At 42.0% G+C, this 18,666-nt stretch overlaps 1 protein-coding gene across 2 annotated transcripts in view; it reads left to right on the top strand.

Moving 5' to 3' along the window:
• ARMH3 (armadillo like helical domain containing 3) overlaps nucleotides 1–18,666 on the top strand; it is a 133,802-nt gene that overhangs the window by 16,677 nt on the left and 98,459 nt on the right. For both annotated transcript variants that reach the window (XM_085306399.1, XM_085306398.1), the window contains exons 9-15: nucleotides 3,296–3,352; nucleotides 4,377–4,420; nucleotides 6,338–6,398; nucleotides 7,454–7,500; nucleotides 8,159–8,234; nucleotides 11,879–11,972; nucleotides 15,822–15,923. In XM_085306399.1, coding sequence (XP_085162525.1) covers nucleotides 3,296–3,352; nucleotides 4,377–4,420; nucleotides 6,338–6,398; nucleotides 7,454–7,500; nucleotides 8,159–8,234; nucleotides 11,879–11,972; nucleotides 15,822–15,923 — 481 coding nt within the window. The remainder of the gene's footprint in view (nucleotides 1–3,295; nucleotides 3,353–4,376; nucleotides 4,421–6,337; nucleotides 6,399–7,453; nucleotides 7,501–8,158; nucleotides 8,235–11,878; nucleotides 11,973–15,821; nucleotides 15,924–18,666) is intronic.

Below are 18,666 nucleotides of genomic sequence, written 5' to 3'. Positions count from 1 at the left end.
TCAGGAAAGTTGTGAAGCTAACTGTACACAGAAGGCTACCAAAGATACAAAATATTGTGGGAAAAGCATTTATTCTCYCATTTTCTCAATATTCTAAGAGATGGCTGCTAGAACAGCAAGCTAAAACATAAAATCAGAGCAGTGACTTTTAAGTAGATATATTCCTTGATAACATCTAGATGAAAAACTCTTTACCTCATGTTCAACCTGCTAAAATGGCATATTGCCATTTGCTAAGCAGGACTGGAAGAAATCAGTGAAAATATATGGGGTTTCTTTTCCTGCTTTTGTGTACTCATCTGCCTGCATATAGTGATCTGACAGCCCTTTGTGACTACTTTGCACTCTGTCCTGTAACTCATCAACTGCAGATGCTGAAGAGACTCTTAAACATTGAGAGGGTCAGAAAATTCATCTTTTTAAAGATGATTAAAAAAGGAATTTCAGAGTTCTCCGAGAGCTTAAATTATTTTAAATCAATCCCTTTAACAAGAAAAATTCATTATTCAAGCCCTAATTCGCCATAAGRTGGCCTTCCTGATGATCTTACCAGGGCTGGAAGCAAAGCTGTTCAGGGAGAAGTCCTGTAAGGAGTAATCAAGTAGACTCTGGCCTTGATTTGTATTGCAGATGTAAAAATAAYTTTAGCATGTAACTAGGTATTATACATGCTTAGCTTGTTTTTTTTTCTGCTTTGTTTTTCTAGCAAAAAGTTGCTTCACATAGGTGTACCCCAAGCTCCACCACAAACCTGGGAGTATGAGGGAGATCTTACTCCTTCTCCTAGATTTCTGTGGATTTTCATAGCATGCTTACTGTATGGCATGTCACACCTGGGGATTTTCTGATGTGGTTTTAATTGGACTGTATTTTAGAAATTTCCTGGCAATGATCTTCTCCCAGATTTGACCCTCATTTCTGTGCAGTTGTTGTTAACTAATGGTGGGTARTTCATGGAGATGTCTCGAGTATTCACAGGTTCCAAGAATTAGTGTTTGTTCCTCATGTCTGAAGATGAGGCCCATGTTTGTTCTCGTCTGGYTGTGATCAGAGAAGACCTGTGTTATTTTAAGAACAGAGATATTTTAAGAACGTGTTTTTTATTTGTGGAGGCAGGTGGGGGCAGAAGCTATTTCTAAGCTTCTGTCACCACTTCATTGAACACCCTTGAATTTTCAAMATGCTTAACAGCCACCTTTCAGGGCTGTTCTGTGTTGGTGGGCACTATGGAGTGGCAGGTAAAGTTTACTTAGCTTTGCAAACCTTTTGCTGTGATTCTCAGTAAGAGGAAAATCAAGGAAAAACTGAAGTAACAGGGTTAGAACAGAGATATTCAGTCAAGGAATCATATGAGCTTAGCTGAAGGTTCTTGTACAACTTTCAGGTTGCTGAAGTTCATTGTATATGTGCAGGCTAAAGCTCACAGTAAGTAAATTTGGAGCGGTTGGCTCTGAAGGAGTGGAGYGAGCAAGCTGTACTTGCCTATGTTGGTACAGGCTTGCAGTAAGCTGGAAGGCGCAGAAGCTGCTATGTCCCATGTAGAATACTGTGTATCAGTTGCCTTGCTCTAACTCTCCTAAGGAGATTCCTAAGGGTCTGCTCTCCTWAGGAGTTAGAGAAGCACATAGGAGGCATGGAACTTACTGGAGGCACAGAGAGGCTTAAGATAGGAATTAATGAACAGATTTTTGCAGATTTGGCGAAGAGACTTGCAAAGAGAAAAGACAGATGTCTGCAGCCAGGTTGGCCAACTTCCTTGGCCCTATTCACCATGCACAGACCAGTTCTTGGTGCCAACAAGCAGGAGACATGYACCATACATCTTGGAGAGTCAAAGGCAGCAGGAGTCCCAAAAGTAGTTCATAGGCTGGAGATGATGATGATGAACCCTCTCCTTCTCTCTTCTTTGATGGGCCTGAGCATATGACTAGGTTTCCAGAGAGTGGAATTCACTGGTGGCATTCACTGGTGCAATACCTGCTAGTTTGCTGCTTTGCCACATCTGGGGATTTGGATAATCTTGCAGCCCCTATACCAGCACAGCCCTGCTCCCTGTTTCTTGGCAGAGACCCATCACCTCTACTGCTTGTGAGTCACAGTTTGGCCACTGTTGTGTGTGWGAGGTGTGGTGTGGAGAAGCCCGCTAATGAGAGGCCTGCAGAATGCTGTACTGATAACGACTAGATATAACTTCTGAAAAGGAGTGTGGCTGTACAAAGAGGAGCTTGTATTGTTACTCAATGGGAATCCCTTCCTGAGCCTCAGGTAAATGTCTTTGTGCTTTTCCTGCACAGATGGGCTCTGTGAGAATTTTCTGCCTTTTTCTGAGATGACAGATAGYGCTACCATGCTGTGGAAGGCAGGCTGACAGACTTGCTGAGCTTTGATCTGTTATCATTGGTCTCTGAACCAAAGACAAAACTCGATTTTCCAGAAGCACGGAATAATTGGGAGGGTGTTGTTTTCCAGTCAGTCTTATTTTTAGCCTGCTTGCCTGGGGCAAGACAGATAACTGAGTAACTTGTAAAGTGCTGCTGCATCTGATGCATGCTTTGAGTGCTTTATGCTTTGCATCTTCAGACCTGCTGTACAAATAGARCCTTTTCTTCTCTGTCCTGGTTCCAAATCAATTTTGTTAGGTTTGTGCTGATGCATATGAAYGATGAAAAACAAATGTGTATTGATAATCTAAAATACTTTCTAAATAATAGGACTCATCCTTATAGATGTGCTCTGTGTGTTYTATTAAGCTGAGAGTTAAAGAAATTTCTCCAAAGACTTCCTAGCTCTCAGTGGTGTGAACTGTTGAACACCAACTCTGCAGCAGATGTCTGTAACACTGTCATGCTTTCTTACATCCTTTCTTTAGGCAATCTTTGCAAGGTGTTGTAGAAAAGATATATCAGAACACTAAGGTTCAGTTCCAGCTGTAGTGCTTGTGCTTGCTGCATAGTAGTGTGTGGGTCACAGACAAGAACCTTGGAGGATGGCAGCTCCACTTTCAAGACTGACAGTCAAGCTAGCAAAGGAGCTGAGACTCCCTCTCAATTAAAATCGGGAGCCTGCCTAGCTGAGCAAGTAAAGAGAAGGTGGCCTAGGTATAGTAATCTTGGTACTTTGTTGGTGACTTGTTGAATTGTGTGTGTTCTGTGCTATGGAACAGGAGGGGAATTCCTTTTAGGGTGGCTGGGTAAATTTTGAAAGATAAGTTGTTGTATATGTGTTTCTTTTTTAAGGCTGAATTTAAAACTAGTTTTCTTTTTTCTTTCCTTTCTCTTTTTTCCCCTCTGAGCAGTCAGTGAATCCCTACATTGTGAAGCTCTCCATTGTAGATGATGAGCCCACGCTTAATGTGAGTATTTGACTTACTCCTCTCTGCTTCTGGGGATGTTCTTCCATAAGTGTATGCCATCTTGGCATCTGATGTGAAGAAGATTTGGGAGCAGTACTATAACAGACCGCTAGAATAGTGGGTTTCTTCCCTAACTGAACTCTTGAGATGGGTGAAATACCTCAAAATTTGGACAGACTATTCATGAGTTAAATGGTGGGAGTGGTGGAAAGGCTGGGTATCAAGAAATGTGCTAAAGATGGTATGTTATACATTAATGRGCTATATATACATTACTTGCTGTTGCTGTTTAAAGAGGCACAAGGTAGCTTTTGCCGAAGGAAGTATCTCCTGTCCAGTGCTGTGTCATCTGGCATTAACAGTCTGTAAGGCAGTTGTTATAGCTTGGTGGAAGCATGTGCCTAAATCAAGAGTCCTGCAACATACCTTGGGTTGTAGCCTCTCCCTGAGTTCTGTTTTCAAGGCTGGATAGGAGGTGGYAGCACACCTAAAGCTATGAGAGGTCCGGACTTGCAAGTTCTTGTTTGTGTGTGGCATAAAAGCAATAACATCTATGCTAACTAAAGGATGAGAACAATCATTTGAAATTAAATTAACTTGAGAAAGAAGGATGATCAGTAGCTGTGGATTGATGAAGGCCATTTAYAAGAACTGAAGAGATCATTAGTGTTTATGACCTTTGTGAACCTTTAGATATCTYTCCACCAGCTTTCTTCAAAGGGTCTTGCCACTTTATTGAGGCTTCTTGAGTGAGTAAGCTTTGTTTGGAAGCTCCAGGAGAGTAAACTTTCTTCTTGATAACTTTCTGCGGTTAGATATCCTGCTTTAATTGTGGTRCCTTGATTTTTGGACAATGTTTGTGTTGTATCATAGTGTGTCTTAATAGTTTAAACTGCTGCAGAGGAAATTCCCTGTAGCATGGGAGGATATCTTGGGTGATAAAGTGCTACTATRTTCAGTATTTGTTTTCCTGCATTGATATTTTTAATGCAAAGATTTTTTTTTAACAATGTATTTTTTTCAGGGAATGGGACTTGTTATTGCCCAGGCTTTATCAGAGTACAACAGGTAAGGTCTAACCATCATTCATTTTGTAGCTGCATAGTAGTTGCTGTCCCTTTCAATAAACTTTTTTTGTTTGTTAAAGCACTTTATGGCACTTGCTTATCACTTAACAGCCCTGATGCACCTGGAGAGGAAGGGAATAGTCTTATGGCTTGAGGTGCTTCAGGTCCATTGTWGCTGTTGTTGCCAGTGTGAATGTGTCTGTGCCAGCTGTGCTAATGTGATTCAGAAGAGATTTTGCTGTGGATTTCTCTTGTATGTTTTTGCCATCATTGATTCTACCTCTGTGTGAACCTTGTGTTAAATGTTGTGGTCCCATGTGAAAAGATGATAAACARTTTGCTGAGTGCTTCTCTGATGGAAAATTACTTTATCTGAACCTAATCTAAGACAGACAAATGTATTCAGAACTATCTAAATGCCATGTTGAACCAGGTTGGGGGTGATCTGGGGTCTGAATGTTCTTGCAAACGGTGAACAGCAGCAACTGGTTCTGAAGAAAGCCAGAAAGCTAGCAGTAGGACTAATATGTTTCCAGCCCTTGTTTATGTTTCTAAATTTTTCTGAAGTGCTTTCTTCTCGGGGAAACTTGCATCTTTTCTGCAGTTRTTTATTAAATGGTTCTGCTTGGGTAGCCTAGCAGTTTTTCAGGAGGATTTTTAAAGTATCCAAAGAATTTCTTTTAATTCTTTTTGATTGTCTGCTACTATTATAGTGCTTGCATGTTGATGCAAGCCTGCAAATCACATAAATATTTTTAACATATTAGAGTAAAACAAGAAAGCTTCCACCCATGCARTTTCCTTCATTTCTGACAAAAGTTGTTTTAAGCTATGGCCTGTTTTGTCCAACTTGTTTGTTTTTTAATTTTCCCCAAAACTTTTGAATTGTTATCTTGTGTTCATTATGTCTAATCAAATCTTTAAATTTGTGGGGAAGACCCATTGCTTTTTGGGAGATTCCTCGTACACCTTTRACTGTTCTGAATTTGACTGTTCTGAACTGACAGACAGTCAGTTGACTAAGCCTTTCTTCTGTTGTGTGTTGGACGACAAACAGCATTTTTCTTCATGGAAAAATTCAACTGAGTTTTATAATCTGGCAGAAGTTATTCCCATGCCAAAGATGGAATAAATGATTATGTGAACTTTTGCTAGTCCATATCAATGCTAAATAAAGTAAATCAGCTTAAATCTGAGGTACCTAACCTTTTTGACTTCACTTATTTCAGTCCCAATCAAAGGCCTTATGGCATAGACACTACTGTCATGTTTCTGAACTGGCTCTACGTGCATAATAGGTGTAACGCTTGCTCATGTTATCATGCTTGCTAAGCCTGCTTAGAAACATCCTTTTGTGTACCAGATTTGTCCTGGAAGACAAGCAGACAGGGGTGGACTCCTGTCGGAAGAGCAGTTCGTAGAGCCAGCTTCCAGCCCCCCTTTCTCTGTATAGGGGAGGTCAGGATTGGGCAAGATTCRGATTGTGAAGCACTGTACTGGCGTTCATGGGTTCTAGTGGCCTGCTGACTGTAGGATGGGCAACTGTAGTTCAGTCTGTTCTGTTACTGTATGTTTTTGTTACTGATATGGACTCTGTGTTCGTGGGGTCAGTTACTTTGTTGGCATTGCTGGACAAAATTCTTAAGTCACTTAATCCTCTCCTTTAATTTTATCTGAGACATTGTCCCAGGTTACGTCTTCCAGCATCCTCACTTCAACTCTACACAATTTACATGTGTTTAACACCCTTTACATCTCTCTTTGCAAGGCCTTGGAAAGGGGAATATGAATGTTGGTGCTCTTTCTAGCCTGTATCCTAATCAGGCAAGGCTGTCCTGTGGGGATATAGATAAAATAATCCTAGTTCTGYTTTCAACCTGGAGCCTCATCCTTCTTTTGCTTTTTCCCTTTTGTTCAGGCAGTACAAAGATAAGGAGGAGGAGCACCAGAGTGGTTTCTTCTCAGCCCTAACCAATATGGTAAGCAAGAAAGGAGTATTTTTCTGTTCTTAAAGTAGGGGCCTAATGAAAGTTCTTCAGCGGGGTGAGAATTTCCAAAACCKCCAAAAGGTTGACGATGTTCTTTTGGGGGGAGGATTTGCATTGATCCACACCAAACGTGAATGAAATAGCAACATGCTCCTCAGAATACAGCTGTGTGTCTGGGAAAGCCCTTTCAAAAGGATGAAATCTGTATTCTAGGGTTGATAATCAAATTGTTTTCCTCCCTCTCTTTCGCTGAAGTTGACTTTATTTTTAAATATTTGTTGGACACTTTGAACAGCTATTTATTTTTAAAAATATGTTGCTGGTCTGTTGATGTAGACTAAAGCAGAGAAGCTGCAACAGCACAAGGTGCCTCAGAGATATTCAAAGCCTAGGCTGTGGCCAGCATTAGAGATCTGTTTCTATATTGTCATGTTCCTCAAGCTTGGGTACACGGTAGCTTTGAAGTATGCTTGGGTTCTGCAACAGGCAGTGTCTGCTTTTCCAGAGAGTACCCAGTGAATCCCATAAGGCAACTGGGAATTSTCTCATCTCAAAGAAAAGAGGATTTGGTGTCCCCGTTGTTTAGACTGGCTTTGTGCTGCATATAAATTGCAGTCTGAGATTTAATTGACACTAGGAAACCTTTCTGTAAATAAGGGCAGTTCAGTGTTGATGGCCATCAGTCGGGAGTGACATGGATAAAACTGCTGTTACCTGGGGACAAGCAGGTGGGAAATGATCTCTACTGGTCCTTGTAAAATTGTAGACTAATCCAGACTGGGAATCAGGTTTCAGTCCTGTTTTCTGTGATTAGACATTAATCAGTAACGGTTGTGTGAAGGAGAATGTGTTTATAGAGGGTCATCCCACTCAGCCTGTAGATTTTTTCCATCTRTATTTTACTGGTCTTAGAAAGAAAGTTGGATCAGTGCATTGCAGAGTTGCATGTTCTCCCAGAGTACTTCAGACTTAGTTAAATCCATGCCTTCTCTTTGGCCTAATAGTGTTCATAAATTGTTCCTATGCAATACTCTTTCTTTCCRTAGGTGGGCAGTATGTTCATAGCAGATGCTGACGAGAAGATAACAGTCCAGTAAGTGCACAGATGTTAACTGCACAATGAATAGCAACTTACCATACTGGTAGACATTATCTGCTCAGTCAGATGTTTTAATGTAGGAAAACAAAGGAGGCGTCAGTTTTGGCCTTGTAACTAAAACAGTGCTGCACCTCTGCAAACARCGTGTTTATTAGTTAGATGAGAAGGGTGAAACAGGAACCACAGCTGARTTGTTTGCAGTGAAGTATATAAAACTGTGGTTTGAATGAGGCATTTTTAATGTAGGATAGGGATGTTGGAGGTGGCAGGTGGGAAGCAACAGTTCATGCCCTCTTGTCCCCCAGAATGTGTCTCTTTAAATTAAGAGGGCAAGTGATAAATATAACTGTTTGGTCTGTCTGTAGGAATCTCTGCCCTTGGAAAGTAAGGGCTTTAAAGAGAACATTGAGACTGAGGAACCAGAGACTTTCAGCAGAAGAGGAACAGAGATTACAGTCAAGCTCTAGAAACTGCTATTTTTTGGACTGCTAAGTGCTATTAATAATGAAAAAAAATCTGGATTGCAGAGGCAGAGTTTTATGTACTCAAAAATCTRTCTGCTTAAATGGATCATTCTTCTCTGAAAAATTCTGCTCTTGGATTATCATCTATCAGTTGCCCGTAACTATGCTTTTGTCTATCCCTTTCACAGAACAAATGAGGCAATCCTTCTGGCCCTGTATGAAGCTGTTCACTTAAACAGAAACTTCATCACAGTTTTGGCACAGGTGAGTTTCAGTGCATTGTTTGCCCTTTTCTTTGTAGTGGATGGCTTCAAAATCAAAAATCAGAAACAGAACTAGTGAAAAGATACCAATTTACCTCCTTTTTCCCTGAGTACTTGTCATAGGTGTAGATGGGYATGAAAGATCAAAAGCAGCCGGGGCCTGGGTTTATTATGCATTAAAAAATACTTTCTGCTTTGCTAGAAAAAAATACTTTTGAGAGCACGGCTCATGTTAGAGCCATTTCTCCCACTGTATGGGAAGGGCTGCATGGCATTCCTTCTGTACCCTACTAATATTGCCTTTAGATAGGATGGCATGGAAAAGGGTAAGATTGCTGCAGTTTTCACAGTAGTTCATGCCCATGATAAATTAGGGCTCCTGGAAAAAAGTTGATGTGGCTCCAAGCTGGATGTGTTGTCGTGTCTGGAAGCATACAGATTACATATTATTGTTTGGATACCCTTGGCTTAGGGACTAATTGACGCATAGAATCATAGAATCAATAAGGTTGGAAGGGACCTCTGGAGATCATCTAGTCCAACCTCCCTGCTCAGCAGGGTCACCTAGAGCATGTTAGACAGGGTTACATCCAGGCAGGCCTTGAAGATCTCCAGAGAAGGAGACTCCGCAACCTCTCTGGGCAACCTGGTCCAGGGCTTCGTCACTCTCACAGGGAAGAAATTCCCCCTCGCATTCAGGCGGAACTTCCTGTGCTTCAATTTCTGCCCATTGCCTCTTGTCCTGTCACGCAGGACAACTGAAAAGAGTTTGTCCCCATCCCCTTGACACCCTCGCTTCGAGTACTTGTACACATTGATAAGATCCCCCCTCAGTCTGCTCTTCCCCAAGCTGAAGAGGCCCAGCTCTCACAGCTGTTCCTCATAGGGCAGATGCTCCAGCCCTTGGATCATCTTTGTAGCCCTACACTGGACTCTCCAGTAGATCCATGTCTCTTGTGCTGGGGAGCCCAGAACTGGACACAGTACTTGAGATGAGGCCTCACCAGGGCTGAGTAGAGGGGCAGGATCACCTCCCTCGACCTGCTGGCAACAGTCCTCCCAATGCACCCCAGGAGACCATTGGCTTTCTTGGCCACAAGGGCACATTGCTGGCTCATGGTCAATATGTCATCCATCAGCACTCCCACCAGCACTCTGCAGAGCTGATCTCCAGCAGGTCAGCCCCCAGCTTGTCCTGGTGCCTAGGGTTATTTCTCCCTAGATGCAGGACTCTGCACTTGCCCTTGTTGAACCTCAGGAGGTTCCTCTCTGCCCAGCTCTCCAGCCTGTCCAGGTCTCTCTGAATGGCAGTACAGCCCTCGTGTGTATCAACCACTCCTCCCAGCTTGGTATCATCAGCAAACTTGCTGAGGAGGCACTCTGTCCCCTCATCCAGGTCACTGATGAAAAAGTTGAACAGGATGGGACCCAGTACTGAGCCCTGGGGGATGCCACTAGCCACAGGCCTCCAACTGGACTCCACRCATGAGGGTGGTTTTTCCAAATACAATTTATTATCCACATTTCCCTGGAAAGTTTAACCCYTCTTGCTTGGGAGATTGTCTGCTGCCAGAACAGAGCACTCCTACTTGTGTTGTTTATAGTGAGGAAAGAAGGAGCAGTGTTTTGAGAAGCAATGGCTGCTCCATACATTTGATCAAAGCTCTGAATGCTTCTCTGGACACTGCATGTGTTTTCAGAGCTGGCAGTTGCTGGGAGATGGATGATAAGAGCATCTRGTCTGGTGGTTGTGCTGTGGCTGGTTGAAGGAGTAACTAGATGGGCTTCGGAAAACATTGAGGCTGTTARTTTTGGTTTACCAGTGCTGCTGGTAGTCTGTGAGAAAAATGACATCAAAGCAGGTATCACCTTTCCCCAGTAACTTCAGCTTCTCACAATGAAGCTATATATAATTGATTAGACACTTGACATGACTGAGGGAGTAGATTTGGGGAAGGCAGAAARAGCTACTGGAAATAGTAGTAATAGAGGAAGTCTGGGCAGATCTGCTGCTGCTGAAGAAAGTTTCTATTCCATGAGCAGTTAATTTGCTCAAGTTGTCTGCCTCCCTTTTGCCCACGTTATTTATTCCTACCACTTGTGAGAGATTTCTGCCCTTTCAGCTCTTCCTAATACTAAGTCAGGCCTTCATGTGGTCAAGACCCCCCTGAGGAAGGAAAGGGGGGATAGGAAACGAGCAGCTGAAGTAAGGCCTCTTAAAATAACGRTAAAAAGTTGGAACAGTTGTTTCTGAAAGTGGTAGCTGAAGTGGCCACCATTCAGTGGGCTTAACTGAAGTGCAGATATGAAGAAACAACACATAATCTACCCAAGAACATTACTTGAGAGAGCAAGGTAGGTCATGCTGTCCTTCAGGAAAACCTCATAAAATATAATGAATACTCATGTCTAAGTTTATTTGCCGTGCTGGACAAGGGACTGCGTGAATGTCTATGTGCTAGTCCATGGGCAAATAGGAAGAGCAAGGGTATGATTGCGCTGATGCCTGAAGTGTTTAGGTTTGTGTATACTTACCAGCTTGTTGGTCCACAATTTTTGCTGCCAGGTGGCACTGTTATCTCAGCTGACAGCTGATGTTTGAGGAAGAGGAAAGTAAACACCTTAGTAAAACCTATGGAAACAAACCTCTTTGTATGTAAAATTTTCAGTGGAAAACTGTGTTTCAAAGTTACTAGCCTGTACTGATTTAAAATTGTCTTCAAATTGTAGTATATATGTCTTTGCTTCCCATAAGATATATGCATTTATAGTTGTTCATAAAATGAACAAAGATTCAAAGATAATGTGGAGGGTATTTGCTTGTACTCTAAAAAATCCCTTGGAACTAACATGAAATCGCTTCTACTCCTTTTCTTTTGTTTTGAATTTTGTGATAATATATTAAGGCACTTTGTGGATGATACATTTATGAAAGCCTTGCCCTATGAAATGGACACTTTGCTTGACAGCCAAACTTAAAATAGCATGGCAGATTGCCTACAATCTCACCAGTCTGGATAGATCCGGAAGCTTACAAAGAGTAAAGTCAAAGCAGTAATCAGGCAGGCAACTATTAGCAAAGATGAAATGGGGAGAGCAACCAGCTGATGGAAGCAGAGAGGATCGATAATGATAGTGTTATTTACGTTATACACTTTTTCCTGTGGTGCCTGGGCTCTACAGCAAGGCAGGGAGGTAATAAATTGCCATCATCTTTAAATATGAGCAGGTGGAGGACAGGGAGAGGAAGGACAATCTGCTTTTAAAAAGAGAAATAAAAGGATGATTGAGAAAGACTTTAAATGTGCACCCTTGATTTRTTGTAGAGGAACCAAAAGCTACAAGCAGTGTACGTTTCTGCATATCTTCTCCTACTCTAGACTGGGAAAGGGCATGATGGCTTTCTGCTGGGGACAGCCATCACTTACATATGTTTTGGTGGATAAAGAAATTGATGTGCAGTTTAATTCTAAGTGTCTGAGGTCAGGAAGCATATACTTGCTTTTTGGAAGAGAGGCTGAAGTTTCTTGATTTTATTAGTCACATCCGTTGTGTGAGAGTCTGAAGCAGTATTTGTAGTGGTCTGTATGGCTAGTGCAGAGAAAAGCTATTGACCTGTGTGTGGGCATTTGTGTTCTCATCTAGAGCCATCCTGAAATGGGGCTGATGACAACACCAACAAGCCCAGTTCCGACAACACCTGTCACTCCGCTTGGAACCACCCCACCTTCCTCAGATGGTAAGAAATGTAATGTTCTCCTGGGGGCAAACATGTCAAAGTAACTATAACTAGCAAAGCACTTTCTCAAAATGACAACTAATGCAGTCCATTTGGAGCAGATGTAACCTGGTTTTCTGTTCCTGGAGAGACTGCCTTATTAAACATGAACAAAAGGCTGCACAAATCCCCTGTGATTCTCTGAGTTTGTCATTAATGCACTTGTCCCTAGCTTTGAATTAATTGGGATTTTAATCTAATCTAGGGGTTGAAGTATTCCTCTCTCTCTCTACCTCCTTCTCTGGCAGGCTTTGTAAATGRCTGCTTGCACAGTGATCTTTTTTCTAAATGAGATATGCTAAGTGTCCACATAAATACACATTGAGGTCATCTAAAATAAAACCCTGCTTGTTTAAGGTAAGGTAGACATAGCCCACATTGAGAAAAGAAGTCAAATGATTGTTGTCATGTCCTTCAGTGACATCATCTAGATCTGGAGAAGGTGTTTAGCAAAAGAATGGAGTCAGACTGAATAGACCAGAGTTTGGAAATATTTCARGGGAAGAGCAGCCTGAGTTATCTGATATTCAGGTCATTTGATATCCTAGTTATAAAATGATCTTCCTTGTGGATGAATTCTATCTGGTTACCATGGATATCAAAAGCTTCAGATAACACCCCCCCCTACACACACACTCCCCAGTCTCAGCTCTCCTTGTGTATATTCCATAAAACGTACAGGGACAGGCATTCTGTGGGCTTCTGTTCAAAGTGATCCTTGCAAATGTATCCACCCACATGCTTTATTATACAACTGACAGAATTTGTTACCTACAGCTTGTTTGCATTCTCTTGCTTGTGCATGCACGCATACTCTTCTTTCTTTCTCTTTTTTAAATTTATCAGAAAACAGCAAAACAAAAAAGCCATTCTGCTTTCAGCAGAGGCAGTGTTCTTGTGAAGCCTTCCGTGAGGCATCTTGCTGCTTGTAAGTTTATTAGTTTAAGGAGGGGAGTTGATCCTAATGTGCAGCAATTGCATTGGGAAGCATTCTTTATTTCTATTTGCTATCACCTTGCTGATCCCTCCTCTCTGATTTTTTTTTTTTTTTTTTTTTTTTCTGTGGACTTTGGCTTGGTTTAATTTGAGTGATGCTTCTACAGTACTGCTGTTATTTTAAATGTATGTCAGTCTTCCTTATTCTCTAAGGTCTTGCAGCTCAGCTGTAAAATTTGCCTATGGCTGAGAGGTAGCAAGAAACATTTCAGCTTTGGAATGAAAAGATTGCTTTCTTCTTTCTGTACATTTTAAAAAAACTTGTAGTTGAGCTATTTTCAAGTTACAGGAACATGTAGAAATCCCATCTATGGGTTTCAGGCACTCTTTTATGCTGATTTTTGGTTTAAAAATGTGTTCATGTTCTGGTTTGAAACAGTCTGGTAGTCTATAATGTGAATTAAGGCCCTTTAAAATTAAAAAAATAAGATCTGTAGCATGAACCAGAATAAGCAGTGATGTTTTGTTCAAAATGATTTAAAAATTTTTTTAAATAAGACTTTTGCTGGAAACTGTTGATCCATGTTATGTAAATAGAGTATATCTGTCATCATAGTATCTAAATGTCAGTTTGCTTACTATTGTTAAATATTCATTCACTACCTTCATTGTAGAAGCTCCAGAAGGACCTACTGGGGATATAAATACATTTTTCTTCAGACTTTTAGCTAAATCTTTGAGCTATTCATAATATTGGGGGGGAGGAGGGTAAAAAAGCTTCTAGTCTCATTGCACAGACTTTGCCAACAARCTGGGCATGTTAGCAACATGACTTCCCACATATGAAAACTTCAGTTTGCCAAGAGCTCCCAGGCAGCCAAAGAAGTGGTGTCACATTCATGGTAGCAGAGGAACACAGGACTGGAAAAGACTTGTCAAATCTAGTGATTTGTGCTTACAGATTTGTAGAATCTCTTAAATTTATCAAGCTCTGTCTTAATTTGTTGGATTTGCCTCACAATAATTCCTACTGGGAGGTAGTTCCAATGTCTTGCTCCTCTATTAGAAATCTTTGTATTTTCAATTTGAAGTTCCCAGTATAAGTTTGTACCTGCTTATCATGATGTTAATCTTGCTTTGGAGCTGAAATAGCTCTTTTTCTATCTTGGGTTAYTCCTTGCTGTATTTTGCTGTCTCAGAAGATAGGCACTCTATTGCTCTGATCAACCTATTAGCCATTCTCCTTGCCTGCTCCAGTATGAGGTCATCTTCTTTGAATGTGGCACGTGATCTGGTAGTATACCAAGGTTTCACACTGGTTCCTTTCCAGTTGGTGAGCTCTCAGCTTGCAGTGGAACTACATCCCTGAGTACTTGACCCTGCACTGCCGAATTTCATCCTGTTTGTTATCTGGTCCTTGCTTTTTACTCAGTTCTTTGTGCTCAGTCTGATATTCTTCTGTGTTTACACATCCCAACTTAATACCATCAGCAAAATAATTATCAAACAACAGACAAGAAAGCTGTTCCCGAAACTGACACCTAATTAACTGCACTAGTAACTTCTTCTCAGACTAATGATTTCTCCAATTGTTTCTCCTTTGCCAGATCTTTGATGTACTTTAAGTTTCTCTGTTGGTCCCCATCTATTGGCTTCACTCTTTTTTTTTTTTTTTTTCCCATACACAGCTGCATCAAATGCTTTAATAAGGTCTTGCTTGACTGGATCCATCATGGCTGGGGTTTTGTTTGGTTTGGTTTTTTGGTCTCCAATTTTCTTTTCAGAAGAAATACCAGATTTGTCTGGCAGATTCTACCTCTGGTAAATGCATGATGCATGTCCTCCTATTTGCTGGTTTTCCCTGTCAGTACTTCTAAAGCCTTGCTTAATAGAAAGGCTGAGAATGGTCCATGTGGACAGCTGAGGCTCAGTCATCAGTAGAGACATGGCTGTTACGTGATAGAGATTTGACAGCTCCTAATGTCAGTGCTTAAGAGAATATCTGTGCAGTGAGCAGGAGGGGCCTTGCACAGTTAGCTGAGTCAATGAGTTAGCTCCTTATATGAGGCCCAATGTTCAGGTATCAAAACCATGGCTGATGGTAGTGAGGAGTGTATCCTAAAGAAATGCCGGTGAGCTGCTGGCCTGCTGCACATACAGAAAGTATACTTTTGCTCCCTGCTGTGATGTGACTTCACTAGCACAAGCTATTACTGCTTCTGCTTCTGGATCTATAAAGCTGCTGGTTTTAATTCTCTATTTTGGGAAACATGGGTGAGCTTTTAAAAATCTTTATAGGATGATCTACAGCAAGCTACTTTGGTCATGCAATAATCATTAGGTTCCTGTGTTCTGTGCTGTTTCTGTGAGAAGGGCTAGTTGTTACCTTACCTCTGGCGGGGAGGAGGGAAATTGGTGTGTACCTTTTGGAATTAAAATTCCAGAATTATTGAAACTTTTCAGGGTCTTTGGGGATGTTTCTTTCCGCACTGAGAATGACGTGCACATTAGGTCTGTTGCTTGTAGGAATTAGACATATGTTTGTGAGAGTCTCTTGAGCTCCCTAGGTGGGGAATGTTGATGACTGCTAAAACGACAGGCTGATCTCCTGGAGGACAGAGGGCAGGGAAAGAAGGCTGTCCCTTTGCTAGGTACCCCAACATGTACTTGGAGCAGGCGAAATGATCTTTGGGTAGAATGATACCAATCYTTAAGACAGTCTTTGCTGGGTGGTCATGAAGGAGGATGAGCTCACGTGACCCTACAGATAAGTTAATTCTAGCTCACTCTTGTGAATCTGAGACTTAATTCTTTGTATAGTTATTATCTGTTGTATTTGTGGAGGGTAAACGTGTCTTATCTGCTTTGTTCCAGTTATAAGCTCTGCAGAGCTGCCTTTGGATGCTGATGTACAAACCAGCAACCTGCTGATAACCTTCTTGAAGTACAGCTCAATTGTGATGCAGGATACAAAAGGTAACTAAATTCTGTCGATGCAACTGTGTTCACAGCAAGCAATGGTCTCTGAAGTTGGGGGAACATAGGAACACATCTGGTGACTCCTGAAATCTAACTAGAGTTCCTTTGAAAGGACTGAAGGTTCCACCTTTTGAGGAAATGAAATATTTTCTCTTTCCCGAATAAGTRTTATATGGGACTGGGAGAGACCTTATGCTGACAGGAAAGAGATCAAATATGGAAAGAATGTTGTAGCAATAGTACATAATAAACAGGGGAGCCTTAGCACTGCCTTATGCAGGCAGTGTTAGCCCTCTATCAGAGGGGCAAACTCAAGTACCAGAGAACTGTATTTTTAAGAATGCTTAGAAGCTGACATAGGAGGCAGAGCTCAGCATAGAAGGAAATGTTTCCTTTGTCTTTCAGTAGTTGCTGGTTAAACAGGCATCTCTATTAGAGATGGTTGCTGTTATTTGCACTGTATTGGCCATAATTTGCTTGATGAATTGTTACCATGCTGTGCTTTACATTTCTCCCAATAGCTTTGMAAGGGGGGGCTATTATTTGTTTTCAGCTTACTAGTGTTGAAGCTTGATGTATTGCTTCATCATTTGCTCAAGGTATCTAGATGTGCTGTTTTGCCCAGTGGTAGAGTGGTTGTATATGCAGGACCATAGTGTGAAAATAAGTGATCTTTGTATCGTGCTTCAGCTCCTTCCCAACTTACGCTGTTGTAACTTAGATGTAACAACTGAACTGAAATAGGCAGATAGCAGGAGAGCTATCTCCTAGTTGTTGAGCTTTATGAATACTTGGTATTATATGACACAGCAGGCAGCAGAGTTCCTTTCTGCTTGTAAGCTTGCAGTGAAGTGGCACCTGACCATCTTATTCTTGTCTAGGATGCAAACTAGTTGGGGGAGGGGGGGGGAAGTGAAGTGAATAGTTAAAGTTAGGACTAAAAGGAACTTCATGAAAATATCTAGTCCATCCCTCAAAATCAAGGTGGAATGAAGTCTACCTGTATCTTTTCCCAGAGTTGTTGCTGACAGGTTGAATAAAACTCTCTGATAGTAGAGCATCATTTTTARACCATCTATTCCAGGGTTTAACTACAGAATCACAGAGTGGTTGAGGTTTGAATGGACCTCTGGAGATGTATCTAGTCCAACTGCCCCGCTCAAGCAGGGTGACCTAGAGCACATTCCACAGAATCGCCTCCAGGCAGCTTTTGAATATCWCTAGAGAAGGAGACTCCACAATCTCTCTAGGCAGCCTGTTCCAGTGYTCTTGTCACCCTCACAGGGAAGAAACTTTTCTTCATAGTCAGGTGGAACTTCCTGTGTTGCCTCTTGTGCCTGTTGCCTCGGCACCACTAAAAAGTYTAGCCCCATCCTCCTGACACCCTTTCGTAAGACATTTGTAGACCCAGAATCACAGAGTGGTTGAGGTTGGAAGGGACCCCTRGAGATCGTCTAATCCAACCTCCCAGCTCAAGCAAGGTCACCTAGAGCACATTGCACAGGATCACATCCAGATAGTTGTGAATATCTCCAAGGAAGGACACTCAGCAGCATCTTTGGGCAATCTCTGCTGGTGCACAGTTACCCTCRCAGCAAAGAAGYTTTTCCTCGCGTTCAGTYRGAACTTCTTGTGCTTGTTTTTGCCCRTTCCCTCTCCTGTCGCTTGGCACCACTGAAAAGAGTCTGGCCCCATCCTCKCTTAAACCCTCCCTTCAGAYRCGTACACACRTTGATCAAATCCCCCTTCAGCCTTCTCTTCTCCAGGCTGGAGGRCCCAGCTCTCACAGCCTTTCCTCAGAGCACAGATGCTCTAGTCCCCTAATCTTCTTTGTTGCCTATGCTGGACTCCCTCCAGTAGTGCCATGTCTCTCTTGCAGTGSGGAGGCCAGAACTGGACACAGTACTCCAGACGTGGCCTCACTGCGGCTGAGCAGAGGGGGAGCACAACCTCCCTTGACCTGCTGGGAGCACTCTTTCTAATGCACCCCCGAATACTGCTGGCCTTCTCGGCTACAAGGGCACGTTGCTGGCTCATTGTYAACATCTTGTCCACCAGGACTCCCAGGTCCTTCTCTGCAGAGTTACTTTCCAGCAGGTCAACCCCTAGCCTCTACTGGTGCATGAGGTTATTCCTCCCTAGGTGCAGGACTCTGCACTTGCCTTTGTTGAACTTTGTGAGGTTCCTCTGCACCCAGCCTGTCCAGGTGTCTCTAATGGCAGCACAGTATTCTGATGGATCAGCCACTCCTCCCAGTTTGGTATCATCAACAAACTTGCTGAGGAGGCACTCAGTCCCTTCATCCAGGTCGCTGATGACTAAGTTGAACAAGACTGAACCCAGTACTGACCCCTTGGGGGCAGCACTAGCTACAGGTTAGCTACCCTTATCTTGAGAGTTTCATAGGCACCTTAATTTTTTTTTTGCTCTGATTTAATTTACTTATTATTTATCTTCTCCAAGGTAGATGTGGAGAATGGATTTTTTCCTTCTTCTTTGTGACAGCCTTTATGTATTTGAAGTCTGCTTTCATGTGTCCTCTTACCTTTGTCTTTAAGTTCAAAATCTCAGTCTTTCAGTTTCTTAGATCTGTGCATATGAGGAAGGCTTACTAGCTCTCTAATTATTTTTATTTGCTTTACTCAGTGTCTCTCTTGCTGACCCAAATCTTTGAGTCAGAGTTCAATTTTAGGTTTTTTTATTTATCTCCTACACTTATTAGACACTGTAAYATGAAAAT

Source organism: Rhea americana, unplaced genomic scaffold, assembly GCF_003343005.1.
Source record: "Rhea americana isolate MKP2758 unplaced genomic scaffold, rheAme1 scaffold_24, whole genome shotgun sequence".
Classification (NCBI taxonomy): domain Eukaryota; kingdom Metazoa; phylum Chordata; class Aves; order Rheiformes; family Rheidae; genus Rhea; species Rhea americana.
The sequence above is the reverse complement of the archived record's forward strand: the minus strand, read 5'-3'. Positions and strand labels throughout refer to the sequence as shown.